Source organism: Sphaerodactylus townsendi, linkage group LG11 (genome assembly GCF_021028975.2).
Source record: "Sphaerodactylus townsendi isolate TG3544 linkage group LG11, MPM_Stown_v2.3, whole genome shotgun sequence".
Classification (NCBI taxonomy): Eukaryota; Metazoa; Chordata; class Lepidosauria; order Squamata; family Sphaerodactylidae; genus Sphaerodactylus; species Sphaerodactylus townsendi.
Window position 1 is genome coordinate 6211758 of NC_059435.1, and position 22014 is coordinate 6233771.

The 22014-nt window shown below is 43.9% G+C and overlaps 1 protein-coding gene across 3 annotated transcripts in view; it reads right to left on the reverse strand.

Moving 5' to 3' along the window:
* MOCOS (molybdenum cofactor sulfurase) overlaps positions 1 to 22014 on the reverse strand; it is a 154866-nt gene that overhangs the window by 103619 nt on the left and 29233 nt on the right. For all 3 annotated transcript variants that reach the window (XM_048511741.1, XM_048511740.1, XM_048511742.1), the window contains exon 4: positions 12413 to 13051. In XM_048511741.1, coding sequence (XP_048367698.1) covers positions 12413 to 13051 — 639 coding nt within the window. The remainder of the gene's footprint in view (positions 1 to 12412; positions 13052 to 22014) is intronic.

Sequence of the window (22014 nt, forward strand, 5' to 3'; positions counted from 1 at the left end):
GGAAGTCGCTTGCCCAGGCAATGGCAAACCATCTCTGTTCATCTCTTGCCTTGAAAACCCTGTGGGGTGATCATAAGTTAGCACTTTCCAAGACCAAACTGAGGGTCCACAGAGGTAATGTACCTGGTGGGGATGAGCTCAACATTTTGGAAGAGTCCATTGACAGGGAGTGATCCAAAGCTCCCTGCTTTTGTATCTGTTCCATTCAAGACCCTTTGAATGGTATCCCAGAGACTCAGAAAACCTGGGTCCTATGAAACGCTTCGGCAGGTGTCCTGTTGGAGATTCGCCGGCCTAAGGAATGAAGCAGTATACTTTGAACCAAGCTACAATTCACCTCATGGCCCAAAATCAAGTATAATTAATTGTCTTTTGGTGCTTGCTACTGTGGAGGAAGAAATGGGATCCCAGAGTAAGGAACAAACTGGTTTATATTCTACAATCACTGTGTGATCTGAAAATTACTTCCACTGAGGATTTGTGTGTCCCAATATCAACTTGATAAAGTTAAGGACAGAACTGGGCAATCTTTCCGAATGGGGTGGGGTGGGGGGCAGAAAATAGGCAAGATATCATTTTCAGTTATCTCCTTCCAATTGTGGCTGATCTAACTGAATTATTTTTCGAGGAAATTAAGAAGTGTTACTGTCTGACTACCCCAAGTGTGAGACAGCAGTACAGAAATTGCAAGGTTGTTAATAGCAAAAAAACCCACAAAAACACTGCTAAGTAGTGTCAAATCTGTTTCCATCGGCACAAGATTTATTCCCTCCCTCCCAATACTGTGCAGACTATTTTGAGAAAATAGGAGATTTCCTGTGGATAAACACAACTGCCTATGCAATCTGCTTTCTGAGAGATGAGTAATTTTTGTTAAAGGAAATAAGTTGATAAAAATGGAAGTTCGGCTCTTTTATTGTGCGTTCATCTCTCTCTCTTTCTCCCCCTTCAGTCTTGAATCATACACCTGGAACAAGAAATGTAAACTACTCACCTGGCAAACTGAAGTTACTCATGAATCATCTATATATATAAAAATCTAACAGTCTGTTTGTCCCTGATGGTGTCCCTCAGAAGCTGCTGGACGGATCACCCCCAAATTTCCACAGGACATCCCTCCCTGTTGCGGGCAGGTAATCGGACCTTCAAATCACTGAAAGTCCATACCTGAGCCAGGTAAAACATCTTTTTCCTGGTGCACCAGGCCATAAAGCTGACTCTGTTTAACTGTCACCCTTAGAATGTCCATGCAGCCTGTCTGTCTGTGGCCTGAGGGCTTAGGATGTTCGCGCAGATGGGCAGAGATGAGCATTGAAAACAGTAAATAGGTAATACTGGTAGGTAATACGAGTGGAAGTGAAACACATACACACTTTGCTGTGTGAGATGTCAGGTGGGGTTCCCCCCCCTCACACACAGGTAACTTTCACTCTCTGTGCCCCACCCACTACTACCGCACAACACACACACTCTCATACACATCCAGCACATCCTCACACACCTCACTCTGCCCTCCCTCACATCCAACCACCACTTACCCACTTCCTCACCCATATTCGCCACAGCTCTCTTTTACTAAAAGCGAGCTGGAGTTTGCCTTTTTCTTCTAAGAAAATCCGCAGGGTGGGGGTGAAACAACACTACCTGCTCCGCTTCTTTTGCACGTGGCCCTTTACGAACCCAGGGAGCTGGCCTCGATCTGAGCGCCTCACCACCCTGCCTCTGACTGGGATAGCCTGCTTGCCCCAGTTCTGCCTTACCCAAGCCAGGACTGTGCGTGTCAACCAGCCTCATGGACAGCGGGATTCGCACTCTGGACAGTTCCACTGTGGAATGGGAAGGGTTACCTCATACTAAAAAAACAAGACAGCACCATATAACGATGTGCATTGAAAAGGGAAAGAGGGATTCCATTTGACCACCCCAAAAGGCTATGCTGGGGATCATTGGACCTGCACGGACATCTGTGTGGGTTGCGGACTGTGATGAGAAGGACAATTGCCACAGCAATGCGTGGCTGGGCCCGCTAGTTACATATAATGGTCACAAAACCAAAATAATTAGACATGCTTAAACCTGACGAATTTCTAAGAACATATCACTGTCATATACTGTCATCACAGAAATCAATACTATTTAGTAATTTAATACATTAAAGCTCTTATGGATTTCTGTTCTCAACTTTCCATGGAAATGGGCAGACTTCAAAACTGACAAAGACCAGGAATAGCAACAGACGGCTGCCCGATTCTTATAGTACTTTCAAACAAATACTTAAACAAGCCGAGGTCACTGTGGCTCCTATTTCCTGTTCTTCCACTTGTCCGCAGATCTTACTACATCCTCTTCCACATCTGCAATGGTTAGGACAGTGGTGGCAAACCTTTGGCACACCAGATGTTATGGACTACAATTCCCATCAGCCCCTACAATTCCCAATTGGCCATGTTGGCAGGGGCTGATGGGAATTGTAGTCCATAACATCTGGAGTGCCAAAGGTTCACCACCACGGGGTTAGGAGGACTCTAATACTGAACTGGAGCAGTCTGGATGAGAAGAAAGGAACCAGCGCAGGACAGGGCTAACAACCTCCAGATGGGGCACGGAGACCTCCTGAAATTACAACTGACCTTCAGGCAACAGACGTCAGCTTCCTTAGAAAAAATGGCTGCTTTGAAGGGTGGACTTTGCTGCATTATATCTTGTTGAGGTCCCTCCCTGCCCCAAACCTTGCCCTCCCCGGGCTACATCCCCTCAAATCTCCAGTAATTTCCTAACCTTGAGTTGCCAACTCAAGTTGCAAGAGCATGGGGAGTGCCACAGTAGTGTTAATGTAAAAGTGCAAGCAAGAAGAGGAGGATTTTTGGATTTCTACCCTGTCTTTCTCCCCTGTAAGGAGACTCAAGGTGGCTTACAACCTCCTTTCCCTTCCTCTCCTCGCAGCAGACACCTTGTGAGGTAGGTGGGACTGAGAGAGTTTGGAGAGAACTGTGCCTAGCCCAAGGTCACCCAGCAGGCTTCATATGGAGGAACTGGAAAACAAACCTGGTTCACCAGGAAAGAGTCTACCACTCAGATGTAGGGGATCCAACCCGGTTCTCCAGACTACAGTCCACCTGCTCTTAAGCAACAACAACAACAACAAACAACAACAAACAACAACAACAAAAACCTTTATTTAGCATTTAAAAATAGGTTCTGGAGCATTGCCAGACATTTTTGAAATACAAATCAAGAGTACATTCAAAGCGCAGACAGGAAGACTGTATATAGCAGTATACATTACTTAGAAAGTTCTGTCACTTGTAAAAGAAATCTTGCTACTTTTTCCAAGAGCATGACATCTGTGTTGTTTAACAGAAGCTCCACAACAGAACAGTCAGAGTCACGTTCAGATTTGTCTAAGGCCAGCCTGGGAGAGAAATTCCTGATGCCCACATATCTCGGACAGTCAAGAATAATGTGAGCAAGAGTCTCCACTTGGTTTTTACAGTGTGGACAAACCCGATCCTGGAGAGGTATGGATAAGTAGCGACCCTTTGTAATGGCCGATGGGAAGGTATTGGATCTGGCCCTTGTGATAATCCATTTCTGTTGGGCTTCAGTCAATAATTCAAGATATTTGGCTATGTGCCCCTGCTCCGGTATTATTCCGACAGAGAGGGGTGAGCATGATTTATTTGCTTGCCCCAACAAGATATGATATTCCTGTTCTAGAAGTTTACTTTTCAAGGTTTGGAAAATTTCTCTGGGTGTCAGCATACAGAGATCTTCCAGTAATAAACCTATTGAGAGCTCTTAAGCACTGCATCACCCTAACCATCCATTCCAAGGTAAGTTTGATGTAATGTCTAGTAATATTCCAATATTTAAGCAGAATGGTTGCCTGCATAATACCCAGTCCTAGTCAGGGTTGCTATGGAGCACCACAGATCTCAAAGAAAAAGGTTTCCTATGCCCCTCCTCGCTTTACAGCACCCTAACTTAAACCGACCATGGCATGAAACAGGTCATGTGAAATCATAGAGTTTTCAGCAGTTCTTAGAAAGAACTGCCATCATTTACAGGTTTCCCCTGGAGGTGATGTTAGTTCCCTCTAGGAATCACTAGGAATGGTTTTACCATAGAGTTTTGGCCTATGCCTAGAGAGGTGTGATATTACTTCTAGATTTTCCTGGGAGTCACCTCACACTATTGGCTGATGGCCACTCCCCGTGTCCCCATGCCTCTTCTCCAGATGGTTGTAAGATCGGGCTCATCAATGCTCTCTTTAATAGACTCAAACCTAAGCTTGTTCAAGATTTTAAAGATTTTAATTCCTTGGAATTAACCTGCAGGCAAATGGGTGACTTGTGACATTTTCCTAGCACTAATATTTATTTATTTATTTATTTATTTATTTATTTATTCATTCATTCATTCATTCATTCATTCATTCATTCATTCATTCATTCATTCATTCATTCATTCATTCATTCATTCAACTTATAGGCCGCCTCATCCCCGAAGGGCTCGAGGCGGCTCACAACACGGCTGTTCTCCAAGACAGCAAATCAAAACAACATAAAACTTAAACCCATTAACCCATTAAAAACTTAAGCAGCAGTGGCGTAGGAGGTTAAGAGCTCGTGTATCTAATCTGGAGGAACCGGGTTTGATTCCCAGCTCTGCCGCCTGAGCTGTGGAGGCTTATCAGGGGAATTCAGATTAGCCTGGGCACTCCCACACATGCCAGCTGGGTGACCTTGGGCTAGTCATAGCTTCTCGGAGCTCTCTCAGCCCCACCTACCTCACAGGGTGTTTGTTGTGAGGGGGGAAGGGCAAGGAGATTGTCAGCCCCTTTGAGTCTCCTGCAGGAGAGAAAGGGGGGGATATAAATCCAAACTCTTCTTCTTCTTCTTCTTCTTCTTCAGTTACACACGACAAATATAAATTAAACAACAAAAGTTGTTCAACAAAAGTTAGTTAATTCATATTAGTTAAGTCATATTGTCCAGCAACAATAGATCTTTTACCAGCAAACTTCAGTTGTGTAATCCTGATTACTTTCATGACTGGTGATTGCCGGTTGATCCAGAATAATTTATATTCAATGTGGCATGATTTATAAAACAAAATTTGAAACTATTCCAGATCTTTTCAAGAAGTGTAAGTAAAGCACCAGCCTGTTAGGACTTGCCAGACCTTAGTTCATTATCCCCATACATAAGAATGCCAACCTTTATGGGGCATAGTTGTGAGGGAAACCCCCAGCTGAGATCAGATTTCAGTTATAATTAATGACAACCGAGTCAAAGGCATTATGATGCTGTTTATCAGCCTGCCTGGAATGTAATTTGGAGCAATAATACTAAGACCTGCCTCCGCGTGACAGTTTCTCGGCAACTAAATCTCCTTAAGATGTCCCGCTGAATGTCTTGAAAGCAAACTCTATGCAGATTATTTCGCAGAAAAGCTGCTTCGGGCGAAAAATGCAGGGACAAGTTGCCAAAACCCAGTAAAGAGCTCATAAATCTGTGTCCTTGTTTAGTGAAATATGGTAATTAACTCATTTAGACATGCAGAGAAAAGTTAAAAGATAAAATGATTTTTTTCGGGGGGGGGGGGGATGAATGAGTTATCAGACTAGGTTAAACCAGAAGAGAATAAATTCAATTGGGCAGGGACACTTCGCTGTGAAACCCAAACTTTCTTCCACCTCCCCATCACAATAACTGAGCAGTGGACATTGAGACCACTTTGGCTGGGACCCCCCCCCCCCAACTTCCTTTGGAGTGTCTGAAGAAGTCTATGGAAGTCTACACTGGCCCCAAGCCAACAGTCCAAGAAGCCAAGTCAATGCCCTGCACCCAAGTATCTCCCTCCAGCCTAACCCAATTCAAGTTCATGGTTGTGTATGACAATTACTTGTTTATTCAGTTTAATAAGAACATAAGAACATAAGAACAAGCCAGCTGGATCAGACCAGAGTCCATCTAGTCCAGCTCTCTGCTACTCGCAGTGGCCCACCAGGTGCCTTTGGGAGCTCACCTGCAGGATGTGAAAACAATGGCCTTCTGCTGCTGCTGCTCCTGAGCACCTGGACTGTTAAGGCGTTTGCAATCTCAGATCAAGGAGGATCAAGATTGGTAGCCATAGATCGACTTCTCCTCCATAAATCTGTCCAAGCCCCTTTTCAAGCTATCCAGGTTAGTGACCATCACCACCTCCTGTGGCAGCATATTCCAAACACCAATCACACGTTGCATGAAGAAGTGTTTCCTTTTATTAGTCCTAATTCTTCCCCCCAGCACTTTCAATGAATGTCCCCTGGTTCTAGTATTGTGAGAGAGAGAAATGTCTCTCTGTCAACATTTTCTACCCCATGCATAATTTTATAGACTTCAATCATATCCCCCCTCAGCCGTCTCCTCTCCAAACTAAAGAGTCCCAAATGCTGCAGCCTCTCCTCATAAGCCCAAGGTCACCCAGCAGGCTTCATGTGGAGGAGTGGGGAAATAAACCTGGTACACCAAATTAGAGTGTGCAAGCAAGATTTGTTATATGTTGCAAGTTTGTATTTTGATGCGATTTAGATGTGATTTTATACTTTTTATACTGTTTATGCCAAATAAAGGCTAAATGAACGAAAGCTTTTAAATCACCAACAAACTACGGCTGAGGCCAACGGACGTGCTTTTCCAAGGAGTAATTACAAACTGCAGCTCAGCCAGATTGCTCTTCATTTCTGTCAGTCTGCAGAATGCCGGAATACACACAGAAACGCTATCAACTCTTTGAGTAAACTTCTACATATCGACTTCCAATTAGTTGATTTAATTGCTGGCAATTGGCTGCCCTCAATGGCAGCATGTAAGAGGGGTCTTTTGACTTTTAGACAATTTAGTCTCCCCTTGACGTTGTTAAAAATGAAAGCTTTTTTTACTGTCATACTAAAGTGTTCCTGTTCGGGTGTTCCGGGATATGACCGTCCAGCCACTCATTGTTAACAGACAAATAAAACAGCCATCTGTGATAGGTACTAGAAGCGAACAGTTGACAGAGAAGCTAATTGCTGATTCCAAGCCTATGGAGAAGTTAATCTGCTCCAATTACATGAATGGTTCTCCTTCGTTTCTTAGTGAGATTGCTCATTCCGATCCTATGGAGAAGTCAACCTGCTCCGATGTTATGAACTATTTTCCTCCATATCCAAAGGAGCTTCAGTTCAGAAATACGGGAAATTTCATTGACAAACTTGAGAGTAAGTTGGAGAATAAGCAGGAGGAGATGGTAGCCGCTACAAGAAAAAGAGGAGACAAAATGCCACAGAGCAGAGATGAGAAAGACCAGCTACCCTCCCAGTTTTGTGGCCTATCCCGTTTTGTTTTGATTATTGTGTTATACATTATACACGGTTTAACTTGTAACCATAGAGTTTCTAGTGATTTCTAGAACTAACCCTCGCCATTTTCACATTTTCCTCAGAAGGGATGTATTTCCTCAGGAGTACATGACACAGAAAGGTTTTGTTTTATTATACTTTCCTCTTCCTCCCACCACTGCTGCTCCAAGCAAGGGCAGCTGCTAGCAGGAGGCTCAGCAAGCCATATGCTCCATGGGAATTCAGAACAATACAAATTACCAACGGGTTTAACACCTTTGGTAATTACAGAACCACCAAACTACAAATCAGTGGAAATCATCATTGCAAATTAACAAACGTGTAATGAATTATTGTAATTAGTAAGCAAAGCAAAGCCTTTATTGGCATACATAGAACAACAGCAACAAAACACAACAAACATAAAAATTTTAAAAGGCAAAAAGGATAACCTCAGATAAATACATATTATTACTGGCTCTGAATTATTTCCGTAACAAAGCTTGCAACCTCTTCACCAAAAAACAGAATCAGAATTGTTCAACAAGAGAAATAATCTAATCGAATCTGTTAACTCAGATTGGAAGAGAGGGTGTAGATTGACATATTTAGATCTAATTTTAGCAAATTTAGTGCAATGTAATAGCTGGTGAGCCAATGTTTCGACTACCTTAGAATTACAGCTACACAACCTTTTAGATTTTTCCAGGTTATTAAACCTGCCATGTAGTAAGGCAGATGGCATAACATTGAATCTAGCAATTGTGAAGGCTCTCCTTGAGCAGGGGTGAGTTAGAAAATATACCGTGTTTCCCCGAATATAAGACAGTGTCTTATATTAATTTTTGCTCCCAAAGATGCGCTATGTCTTACTTTCAGGGGATGTCTTATTTTTCTGTGTTCTGTTCGTCGGACATGCTTCCAAACAAAAACTTTGCTACGTCTTACTTTTGGGGGATGCCTTATATTTCGCACTTCAGCAAAACCTCTACTACGTCTTATTTTCCGGGGATGTCTTATATTCGGGGAAACAGGGTAAGTAGTGGGCCATATGACCCTGCTCAAATGGAATTAAAATTGTGTGGGAGAGCAAGTTCTTTTAGCTGCTAGATACAGTTCTGCAAATTCCCAATCTAAGAGACGGTCTTTGAGTAGTTTGTACGCTTCTGAGCAGGAAAGAGAGTGGAGTGATTTGAGAGACAAACCGATAGATACAATTTTATTTTCAATCAGAGAAAACCAGGGGTTAGCCTTTGTGTCTGGGAGTATTAAGGAAACAAGGGAATGTTCAGATGGAAGATAATGAAGACGCAGCCAAAATCTAAAAGCTCTAAGCCAGGCTTTAAGTTCCAAGAAACTTTGCCCAAGTTCCAAACATAGGGCTGCGTAGGGAATTATTGTAATTGCTGACGTCTTGTGTCCCGTTCCTGCCTGGAGATACCTGCAGCCAGCAGGGTGAACTGTGCTCTGTTGCGGAGTCTGCCTCTGCCGGTCACGGGGCTAGCCTTCCAGACTTCCCCAAAAAATAACACTGTGGTTAAATTTTAACAAGGAAAGTTGCCACCGACACACTGACATTCTTGGCTTCACGGAATATATCGCAAGTCAGATAACGACGGGGTCAAATGACCGGTCAAATGTCATGTCAACCCCAATCCAATCCAAATTAAACAAAAGCATTGATTTAAAAAGGGGCTTCCATGTCTTCATCAGAAAGCCCTGCTGGAATAAACTGTGCCCCAGAAAACCTTGAGCATTATTCAAAGTCTGGCTCCTCCCATGATTTTTGCGCTCTTTTTCACTGGAAATAAACTTTTTAATTGCTATAATGCTAAAATGTACAGAAATCTTAGCCAGCGCCCATGTACTTGTATATGCACCTGTAGGATTTGGAATTCAAAAGCAATCACGGTGATAATTCCTTTCTCCATTTTGTGTTTAGATCTACAGAACACACACAAAAAACATGTATATTGGTTACCTAGACCGTTGCCTTTATCTAACAGTTATTCTGGCTGTCATGGATGACTAAGAGGTTATGATTAACAGGAATTGCCCAACCGACCTTATTATTCACAGGCCAGACATTTCAAGTCACGCTGACACACAAAATAGGTTGCACCTTGAACACAAAGAATTATGAAAGTGCCGTGAAACTACAAAGGCATGAAAGTCCGACACTCTAACCACATAATCTGAAAAACGCTTTCCTGGAAGTAACTCTGATTGAAAAGATCCAAGTAGAGATTAGGTGGTTAAAATTAAGCCTTCCAAATTCTGCCCAGAATCCAATAAGTATAGATGTTGGAGCATAGTTGTAAAATTGCTTTATGGGACCCCTTTTAATAACTTGTGGCCATATTAATAAATGATAGATAGATAGATAGATAGATAGATAGATAGATAGATAGATAGATAGATAGATAGATAGATAGATAGATAGATAGATAGATAGATAGAGAGAGAGAGAGAGAGAGAGAGAGAGAGAGAGAGAGAGAGAGAGAGAGAATGGATGGATGGATGGATGGATGGATGGATGGATGGATGGATGGATGGATGGATGGATGGATGGATGGATGGATGGATGGATGGATGGATGGATGGATGGATGGATGGAGGGATGGAGGAGGAGGAGGAGGAGGAGGAGGAGGAGGAGGAGGAGGATGATGATAATAATAATAATAATAATAATAATAATAATAATAATAATAATAATAATAATAATAATAATAATAATAAATTTAGCAAACCCTTGAAACTTTTCTGGAAGAAAACCTTCCCTGTGGCTTATTATTCAGCCTTCAGCCTCGGATCATGACCGCCCCATACTAATATTGAGTAGGACTCCATGTACACCTTAATCTTTTCTAATCCTAACAGGGTGCCAACAAGTTGGAAAATTTCTGGAGATAGGTGAGCGGCCTCAGTGAGGTATAATGCCACAGAGTCCACCTTCCAAAGCAGTCATTTTCCCCAGGGAAACTGATTTCTGTAACCTGGAAGCCAGCTGTAATTCTAGGAGATTTCCAGGCCTTACCTGGAGGTTGGCAACCCTATAACCTGGTCTAGCACCCAGTAGGAGCTGGGGGCAGGTATATGTCACTTCTGGAGTTCTGTGATAGTGGTACAGCTAGGCTTGCTGTCCTCTAGGAGTTCTCCCAGAATGACAACAAACCTTCATACTACATCATTCATTCATTCATTCATTCATTCATTCATTCATTCATTCATTCATTCATTCATTCATTCATTCATTCATTCATTCCACTTTTCCAGGAGAAAATGGCTATACCTTACTGAGGCTCCTCCCCTCTCTACACGCCAGGCTCCCGGGCTCTACCCTCAAATCTCCAGGTAGTTCTGAACTTGGAGTTAGTGGCAGAGCTTGTCAACCCCCTATAGGTGAGATCATGATCTGGGCAACACTTCTTTTTTTTAAAGTGTTGTATATTAGGCTGACCAGACATCCTGCTTTTGGCGGGACAGTCCCGCCTTAAAACAATTTGTCCCGCGTCCCATGGGTTTTTTCAAGTGTCCCGATTTTTGGAAGGCTGCCGCACTGCCTTCTGGGGTGCAAGGCAGTGCAGCAGCCTCCCACGCACACAGCCGCAGGGAAGCTTGGCGCTTCCTGTTTCCCGGCCTGTGACAGCGGCGGAAACAGGAGCTCTTGGTGAAGGCTGTGGCGCTTCGGCCACCTACCCACTTGCCCGTCCATTCCGGTTTACAAAGGTGACCTTATTGTATATGTATGTTGTGAACTGCCCTAAAAGTTGTATATGTATGTTGTGAACCGCCCTGAGCCCTCCGGGGGAGAGCGGTATACAAACCTAATAAATGAATGAATGAATGAATGAATGAATGAATGAATGAATGAATGAATGAATGAATGAATGAATGAATGAATGAATGAATGAATGAATGAATGAATAAATAAATATCCCTTCCGCTGTTTTGAGCAGTGGTCGGCAATAAAAGTTGCCAGTGAGAGTTCTGGCATGCCCATCCTATCCTCCTATTTTCAAAACTCGGTAGAATTAGTGAGGACGGCAAATTTTAGCTTAATGATTAACTTAGGAGAACGCTTTTCACCCTACAATTCATCACCCTTATATCGGTGCAATAAAGCTATCTGACACGGACGCTGGAAAAAAAAAGACTATAAAAATATGAAGCATGCACATTATGACTTACAGCACCTCTAAAAGGACATCTGGGTTCGGTCTGAGTAAAAGATCAGAGGGCAGATCACATTTCCAGACAGCCGGCCACCCCCACCATTCCCAGTCAGGGATCCTGGTAGTGACACCCTCCAATATGCACAAAGCGAATGTCAATGAAGACTTGTCTGCAGAGCCCTTCTCCGTGGGTGTTGCTCTCGCAAAATGACTCAGAATTGAAAATTCCATCAACAGTCTGCAAAATGCACCCCCCTCATGACAAATTAAAATGGTGCCTGAGGCTCAAGCCCCCTCGTGCCCCCCCCCCCGCTACTCCCCAGGCAGATTCTTTAGGAAGCTATCTTTTCATAATATTCTAACCCCGTGGTGGTGAACCTTTGGCACTCCAGATGTTATGGACTACAATTCCCATCAGCCCCTGCCAGCATGGTCAATTGGCCATGCTGGCAGGGGCTGATGGGAATTGTAGTCCATAACATCTGGAGTACCAAAGGTTCGCTGCCACTGTTCTAACCTTTTAAAACACTGCTTTTCACCACAACTCAAGGCTTATATTGTTCCATATCTTTACTGCTAACCGAGATTGCCTCCAAACCACGGTTTACAAAGTTCTTTCAAACCATGGTTTGGCAGCAGCTCCTAGCAAGTACTAACCACGGTTTTCCTAATGGAGATTTACTAGAATGAGGAAACCTGGAGTGGAGGACAGAGCCAATGTGCTACTGGGGAGAAGGGTCAGTGGGCGGAAATGGCATGTTCCCTATGCATGGTTTGGAGGTTTGGGAACAGAATGTCCGATCTGAGCCAGCCACTGTGATTAGGATCCTAGGCAAGAGGAGAAGAATGACTGAAGATAGAGACTCTGTTTTACCTTTCAGCTATGGAACGTCTCGGTAAATAGAAATCCTCCCCTGCGAGGTAGGCCGCTGCGGTTCCCCCTCCAAAATAGGTTTTCCTCAGGCGAGAAGCACATTCATTCTTCACCAGCAGGGCTCCCAAACCAGTGGGGAATCCAAACATCTTGTAGAATGACAGAGGTACAAAGTCTGCCGGGTGAGCGCTTAAGTCTAATGGGGAGGTGCTGACGTAAGAGGCCGCGTCCAGCAGCACAAACCATCTCCCTGGGACCCTGACGGGGCGGAGCTTTCCCGATTTTATCTCTTCGATCCACGCGAGGGGATATTTTGTTCCGGAAAAATTGCTCTGAGCAGGATAAGAGAACAGAAGAGGCGTCTGGCCATCTAGCTCTTCCGCCCTCGAGTCCGTGGTCCGTGACATCATCTCCGCAGGCTTCACAGAGACCGAGGAGACGTTCAGAGCAGCGGTGATGCCCCTCATGCCCACCACAGATGTGTGGCTGTCGCTGAGGTAGCAGAACCAGCTGCCAGGCTCCTTTTGGGATCCGGGAACCCACGGGAACGCCTCAGCGACAAGCTTGAGCGCGGCTGTACACCCGGAAGTGAAAATGACAGTGTAGTCTTCGACGGTTGTATTGAAGTGTTGCAACAGCCTGTTCAATGAAAAGAAAAAAACATGGTAATGTTGAATAAGCAAGGGTGTTTAAGTCTTAAATTTCTATAACCAAACCCAGAGGTGGGATCCAGCAGGTTCTCACAGGTTCCCAAGGGTAGGTTACTAATTATTTGTGTGTGCCGAGAGGGGGCTACTAATGGGTGGTTTTGCCCCGTGATTTTTGCCTTAGTTACACCCCTCCTCTCAGCAGTAGCGCGCAGAACTTGAAGCAGTCTAGCAGGAGGTGCACCGGCATGCGTGGCAGCCTGCGCCTGCGTGCTTTCGTTTCCCGCCCAAGGACCGGCGCAGCGGCTGCATCCTTGCCACAGCCCCGCCCAGGAATGCCCCACCCCTGGCCATGCCCCTGTCGTGCCCCACCCAGCCCCATTGGTGCTACGCCACAGTTTGAATCCCACCACCATGGGAACCTGTTACTAACATTTTTGGATCCCACCACTGATCAAACCTGTATCTTGGCTAAATGATTCCAGTACCCACCTGAGCTCACAATCACTTTCTATTCTCCATGATTGGAGGGGAATGGTACATTACTATATGTTTACTGCTCAGTTTGCTAAATTAGAGGCAAACTATTTATTATTAATTGAATTAAAATATTTATCAGCCATCTTTCTATCTTGCAAAGCTCAAGGCTTACAATATAAAAGGAAATGAGTATAAAAACACCTGAAGACCACAATCCAAAATATCCAATTGAGACTGCCCATAAATAAAAACAAGAACAGTCCAGTGAACTCCTTTTAAAAATATATATATAATTTTTATTTTGTCACATATGCAACAAATAAACAAAATATACAACTACAAAGAAAACACAACAAAGCTACACATATATTGACTTCTAGCTATCTCATCTTTGCACTGTTGAAGGCTTTTACAGCCAGAATCACTAGGGTGTTGTGGGTTTTCCGGGTTGTATAGCTGTGTTGTATGGCCAGCCGCAGATGCAGGTGAAACATCAGGGGAAAATACTACTGGAACATGGCGGTAGAACAGAACTGGAAAGGCTTTGATAATATGGCAGGATCCTTCGAGTGCAGGGGTCTGCAACCTGCGGCTCTCCATGGACTACAATTCCCATCAGCCCCTGCCAGCATGCTAGCTGTCAGATAAGAGTGTGAGAATTGTTTGAGTGTCTGCGTTAAGTAGGATTTCACTGGGTGTTTTAAAGGGCAGAAGAGTGTTTTTAGCCTTAGGATTTATATGCTCCCCATCTATGTTGGATTTGGAAATTTACTGAGATGTCGATATGTATTGTGTAACTGATTGTATATTTTATTAGCGTAATTGATGGTATTTTTATTTGTTGTGCACTGCTCTGAGCCTGGCTTTGGCTGAGGGAGGGGAAGCGGGGTATAAATTTAATATAATAATAAAATAAAATAAACTCAAAATCGAACCTTTTTCTTCCAATAAAAAGGTACATAGAAATCACAGGGTTTTGTCAAAAATGAAAAATGAAGGGGCAATTTCCTTCAGTATGAAACTAGCCTAAAGTGATCTCTGTGTAGTCTGAATTAGTGATCCATTTCTATTTTAAACATGATACAGCCCAAACACACGTCAACAGCCTATTAAACACCTATACCGCCTTGTTTTTTAAAATTATATTTGTATAGTATAGTATATTTATATAGGGGGATCTCCAGTGTCACATTTCTAAACGGAGAAAGGGAGAGATGCAAGCCTAGTTCAGCTGAAGCTTATTTTTAAAACTTGGCCTACAGCAGATTAATGGAGCAAATAATTAGGGCTTTTATTACCATAATTAAAATCAAGATTGTCCTGACATGCTGTAAATTAGTCACCCAAAAGACTGTTACTATGCAAACATTTGGATACCAAAAAATGTCAGGAAAGCGTGATAATATCCCTTCATTATGCAGCCTCACTATTCTGAATCGGCGGACTATCGCGCATTCTGCATCAGGTCCGGTGGGAGAAAAGGAGCAGATTTTACTGTCCTTGGCTCCAGCTGAGCCCGTCTGCCTTCCAAGAAAGCCAGGTGTCCATGCACGGACGCAACCTTTCAATGCGTATGTGCAACTGACTCCAGGACTTAAGCACACTGCTGAATTCTGTGCTGATCAGATTTTACACACGTGCCCTATTCAAACATTAACTCCCGCTCACAGACACTGAACAGCCAGGGCCATAGGGAATAATCTAATTTCCCATACCTAGAGATGCCAACCTCCAGGTAACCACCATGTTGTAATACTGCCAGGGGGGAGGGGTCAGTGCAACTGAAGCCAAACTAGAGCAAAATGCACACACACACACACAAAGGCTGGCAATCACAAGACTGGATATCTTATAAACACTTAGAAATGCTTCACTACTATATACAAGGCAAAGCTCCAGAGTTTCAACACGGTGTACAATTGTGTGCAACTTATTCTTCGATTTCCACTATGACTCTGACGTTCTATCAATATAGTATACAAAATGTGGGACTGAAAGTCAAGTTCAGAGCTGGTTTATTATTATTATTATTATTATTATTATTATTATTATTATTATTATTATTATTATTATTATTGATACAAAAACAGTTATACACAGCAAACAAGATCAATATGCTGGATTTTGTATTACATCACACGTCGGACACTTCCCAAACATCTAGGACTGTGTGATGTATCGACGAATAATGCGTGCAGTGCCGAGTAGGGTGGCCTTTTGCAGCTGACATATGGTGATTTTGTCAGCGCCGATTGTTTTTAAGTGCCGTCCAAGGTCTTTAGGCACTGCACCCAGTGTGCCGATCACCACTGGGACCACCTTTGCTGGTTTGTGCCAGAGTCTTTGTAATTCAATCCTTAAATCCTATTATTATTATTATTATTATTATTATTATTATTATTATTATTATTATTATTATTATTATTATTATTATTATTATTATTATTAATTAGATTTATAGGCCGCCTCGCCCCCAAAGGGCTCGAGGCGGCTCACAATACAGCTGTTCCAACAACAGCACATAAAATACACACTAAAACAAACCACATTAAAACAAATTTCCACAGCAGCAATATCTTAAAATTTAAATAACAGAGTTAAGAGCAAGCAAAATTAAAGACAGGCACCCGATCAAAAAGGCTGCCTCTGCGCAGCAACCCTAGATTTCCTTGGGAGTCTCCCATTCAAGTACCCATCAAGTCCGACCCCGCTTTGCCTCAAAGATCGGGCAAGCATGGGCCATCGAGCTCAGGGCAACCCTACCCTGGAAAAAGGGAAAGGAACTCTCAGATGCTGCGTATAACTGTAGGCGAGCCATCCTTGCTCACACGGCTCCGTACCCATTGCGGGTTTTTGGCCAACTGCTTCCTCACTAGAGTTGGCCAAAATGCTCCTCCTGGTTATTCTCCATGGGAGAGCGGCCTTTCATAGAGGAGACTTGCCTTCCGTTGCTTGTGGGCTGGTGGAGCATACTCAACGACCCAATAGGTGGTGCTAGCATATCACCAGGTCCCATTATTGTGGGAGGAATGGGTCTTCTAGAGGCAGATACTAAAAAATCACCTATCCTTAACTTGGTTATTCAGCACTGTTCTAACCAAATACGAACAGTCCTGGATACTACGTGGGGATTACTTTTAAATCATTATGGGCTTTTTCGCACACACGGTTTGTTCTTGATTTAATATGTCACAGTTTCTGCCTTTTTTCGCACACACTTGAGCCGCAATGTGGCCCGACCCCTAATCTGTCGCTCATTTCAGCCTTTGTCTCACATTTTTCCTGTCGCTCGATAATTGTGCAACTTTCTTGGATAAAACGGATTCCCCCCCACAATCTGGTGCCTAGGTGCAAAACGCAACTGGAACGAGCGATTGCAAGGGATCACGCCCACTGTGTGATGCGATTTCCTCCAACCAATCAGGATGCGGTAGAGCTTGCCAGTTGCGCGCACACATTTCACTGTTTCGTTTTCATCTCACTCTCCTCCCGCCCCTCCTCACGGTCGCTCATGCAGTGCATTGTTTCCAACGCCACCCCAATATCTCGAGATAGCGAGTTCTCAACGCAGTGGCACACTGAGATAGTGAGATCATGCTGACTCGCTAGCTCATTAGCTCGTGATGACGGGGGCCAAGCGTCACACGGAACACGTTCTTGGACGGCACAACAGCCAATCGGAACTCTTGTTTGTACTGCATTCCAGGGCAATGCAAAACCAAGGGGTTTCTGAAGCAACAAGAACATCCACAACAACCTGGTGATGTGTGAATGATCTCGAGCGATGAAACAGCAACAAAAAGGTCAGGATGTCGATGCGGATTGCCTTAATTCAAGAACAAACCGTGTGTGTGAAAAAGCCCTATGTGAAATATTTTGTTTGGTAATAAAAGCATTGGAAGAGAAAAGTCAAACAAACTTTGTCCTGGGAGAAGGAAAACTGGTTCTCTCCTGAGGCTTGAGGAAGAACCTAAATCTGCCAGAGGGAGGGGCAATCCGTTATTTATATTAAACTAATAGTGGTGGTGCCAAGTGCCATCAAGTCTCAGTCAACTTTTACCAAACCTGTAGAGTTTTCAAGGCAAGGAACAGGCAGAGGTGGTTTGCCATCGCCTGTCTCTGTGGATCAACTCTGGATTTCATTGGTGGTCTCCCCTCCAAGTGCTAACCAGGGTTGACCCTGTTTAGTTTAGATCTGATGAGATCAGGCTAACTTGGGCCATACAAGTCAGGGCTATTAAATGAAAACCACATAGAAATGGAATGCTTGGCCCCTTCTGCTATTACTGGCAGCAAGAATGGGAAATTTATATCCAAAGTTCTATACCCAACTGAACAATCATACCAGCACCAAGGCCACTGTCTGGGTTATTAAGATGCATTCATAATCCTATGTTATCAATTGAAATAACAAACCTATGCTGCTCTGAGATATATGTAACCAGCCTGCTATATGTAACCACTGCCATCTGTACACTCCTTCCTTGATCTTTACTTTATGACTTCACATGCTTTGTAGGAAACTAGGCCTCCCTTAACACCTCTGTCCATCGAGAAAAGAATTACATCCATTACCTCATGGGGCAGGAAGCCAGATGACTCTCTTACTATCTACTATCAACCTTGGGATGCCTCGACTCCAAAAATTATTTTTTCACAAATTCTTGGGAAACCAGGAGGGGGGATTTTCAACAACAACAACAAAATGTTGTTCACTGCCCAGTGCCCTTCGGGGGTTGGGCGGTATATAAGTTTGAAAAATAAATAAACAAACAAACAAACAAACAAACAAACAAACCAACCAACCAACCAACCAACCAACCAACCAACCAACCAACCAACCAACCAACCAACCCTAAAAATACCAACTCCACCAGAAATGGCTTTTACCAAATATAATACTTCAATACTTCATCAATTAGCACTACTAATACTTCAAAACCTATTTATTAACTTAAAATTCCAAGACCTAACACCAACACTTTGGACTCTGGCAAGCTACTGGGGTTCACAGAGCAGCTTGTGCACTTCAGGGAAAAAAAATCTGGAGCTTTTAAAATGCTTTTGGAGCTAATGAATGAAAGATCAGTGGAACAGAAAAGGGGTAAGGGAGGAAAAATGCTGCCTGTAAAAGCTGGTTTTACTGTCCAATGAACCTCTGATTAAATTTCACAATTAACAGTAGCTTGGAACAGGCACTGGATATATGCGCTCCAGAAGGCAGTGTGGCAGCCTTCCAAAAATCGGGAGACTTGAAATAGCCCGCGGGACGTTGGACAAATTGTTTTAAGGCAGGACTGTCCTGCCAAAAGCGGGACGTCTGGTCAGCCTACTTTAGTCCCCATGGCTAGTAGCCCTGAAGTTATTTAAAGTAGTTGGTGCCACAGTTAGATTTTATTTTAATTTTTGTAAATAATTTGTGTGGAACCATGAAGTTACCTACCAGTTAAAAATAAAATCTCATTTTGGTTCAACAAAATACTGGAACCCCCAACTGATTTTCCTTAGTACCATAAATGCCATCCATTTGCCTTACATCTCGAACAACTACCAAGGAAAAGAATAAAATAAAAGGGGAAATATAATCGTTTGGGGGATTTTATTCCTGGGGGCAGCCTACAAAATAAAGAGACAGAGTAGACAGAGAAATATAGGAGGGGAACCATCGGACCCTCTCTTGAAACTCTTCAAGAGGTTTCCCAAGGAGCAGCAGTGGCGTAGGAGGTTAAGAGCTTGTGTATCTAATCTGGAGGAACCGGGTTTGATTCCCAGCTCTGCCGCCTGAGCTGTGGAGGCTTATCTGGGGAATTCAGATTAGCCTGTGCACTCTCACACACGCCAGCTGGGTGACCTTGGGTAGTCACAGCTTCTCGGAGCTCTCTCAGCCCCACCCACCTCACAGGGTGTTTGTTGTGAGGGGGGGAAGGGAAAGGAGTTTGTAAGCCCCTTTGAGTCTCCTACAAGGAGAGAAAGGGGGGATATAAATCCAAACTCCTCCTCCTCCTCCTCCTCCTCCTCCTCCTCTTCTTCTTCTTCTTCTTCTTCTTCTTCTTCCTTCTTCTTCTTCTTCTTCTTCTTCTTCTTCTTCTTCTTCTTCTTCTTCTTCTTCTTCTTCTTCTTCTTCTTCTTCTTCTTCTTCTTCTTCTTCTTCTTCTTCTTCTTCTTCCAAGTTGCCAAGGATAAAGAGGTCAGCATCTACAGTCACTGGTGAAACATGAGAACGTTCCCATTCAAGTAACAGAACATATCTGCTTTGGTGCAACAGACAGGTCCTTGGACTAGTGACATCATCATGCACGTGTATCTGAATGGGCCGGTCAGGCCATAATTCCATGGGAACAATTGAGAAAAGCCAGCAGGACAGAGGAAGAGGGTGAAAAGAAGACCGACTCGTCTCAATGGCTTCATTTGCTGTCGTTTTTTTCTGCCAGAGAATATTCATGCCGTACCATCGGCGGGCGAGGCCTTTCTTATTTATACCCTTTTCAACAAAAAGGATCCAAGCAGAGCATTCTGAAACAAAGACCGTCCTGCCCTATGTAGAACTATGTAGAATTGTAACTTCACCCCTCCGTGGTGCCCCGCCCCCGGCCTTAGTGCAGGCTGGAGAAGCGGCCTGTTCCCTTCAGGCTGAAAACGGCCTTGTGGGAACTACACTTCCCATGACACCCTGGGGCTCACAAGGTCTCCTGGGAAGTGTAGTTCCCACCAGGCCGTTTTCAGCCTGAAGGGAACAGACCGCTCCCCCAGCCTGAACTGCTTGATGAAGGTAAGTGTGTGTGTGGGGGGGGGGCGCTGCAAGGGGACAGGAAAGGGGCACCACGGGGGGGGGCGATTTTCCGCCTCCCAGGTGCGTGCCCTGTGCAATGCACACACACCAGTCCCCTGGTAGCTCCGCCTCTGCATCTGTGGCTGGCATCTTCAGAGGATCACAGGCGAAACCTCAGGAGGAAATGCCACTGGAACACACTCACAACACCCCAGTGATTCTGGCCGTGAAAGCCTTCAACAATACAATGAAGAGTTGATTTTTATACCCCATTTTTCTGTCCTGTAAGGAGTTTCAAAGTGGCTTACAAACTCCTCTTCCTTCCTCTCCTTGTGAGGTAGGTGAGGCTGAGAGAGTTCACAGAGAACTGTGATGGGCCCAAGGTCTCCCAGCAGGCTTTATGCGAAGGAGAGGGAAACCAATCAAGTTCACCAGATAAGAGTCTGCCGCTTAGGTGGAGGAGTGGGGAATCAAACCTGGTTCCTCCAGATTAGAGTCCACCGGTCTTGACCACTACACTACACTGGCCCTTGAAACCGAAAACCAGGTAGCCAGAATCAAAAGAGCCTCAAAGAATAAGCCAGCCAAACTTGCTTAGAATACCAGCATCCACCTAAAAATGACTGCTCTAAGATGCTGACCTTGAAATGCCCGAGAGGTTTCTGTAATCCCAGATTTCTTCATAGCTTTGCCAAGGTGGCAGCATCTGATCTGCCTCCTCCATGGTTCTGTAGCTGTGCTCCTAACTAGATGGCTCATCCTCATTCCTTAATCAGCCACACAATGAAAATCATTTTCCTTCCCCATCAGTTTCCAAGACCAGACCACAGCAAACCCGTTTTGCTGCTTGTCTCCAGCAATTATTACCGTATATACTCATGTATAAGTCGAGCTTTTCAGCACATTTTTTGTGCTGAAAAAGCCCCCCTCGACTTATACACGAGTCAGGTGTGTTTTAAAAAATATTTTAGGGTTTTTACTTTGTCGGCCGCCAGGGGCGCAGTTTTTAGGCTAGCGGTGACACTCCTGATGATGCCAACCAAGTTTGGTAAAGTTTGGTTCAGGGGGTTAGGGTTAGGGTAGCCCCAAAGGGGGTGCCCCATCCCCCATTGTTTCCAATGGGAGCTAATAGTAGATGGGGCTACATTTTAGGGTCCATAACTTTGGACCCGTTGAACCAAACTTCACTATACCTGAGTGGTATCATCAGGATAATCTCTTGCTGATACCAGCCAGGTTTGGTGATGTTTGGTTCAGGGGGCCCAAAGTTATGGATTCCCAAAATGGGTGCTGTCATCATTGTTTCCTGACAGGCAGGAGAAATTCAAGGACAGAACACACATCAACATCATCCTGACACTACCCTTTTGAGGGTCCATAACTTTGGACCCCCTGAACCAAACATCACCAAACCTGGGTGGTATCATCAGGAGGGTTTCCTAAAGATACTCTGAAATGTTGGTACTGCTAACATAAACATTCCTCCCCTGACAGGTTGTGTGAATGTTCCTTCTAAAATGACACCTGCCACGTGCAATTTTAAAAATATATACACTAAAAATAATGAACTATTCTTTTAAAAAGCAGGGTAGTTTTGAGTCACAGTGAACAGGCATGTTCATTGCAGTTTTTATTGTAAGATCCATTGTTTAAAACCCTTCCTTACAAAAAGCTAAGGTTTTTGTACTTTTAAAGTTATTGTTGAT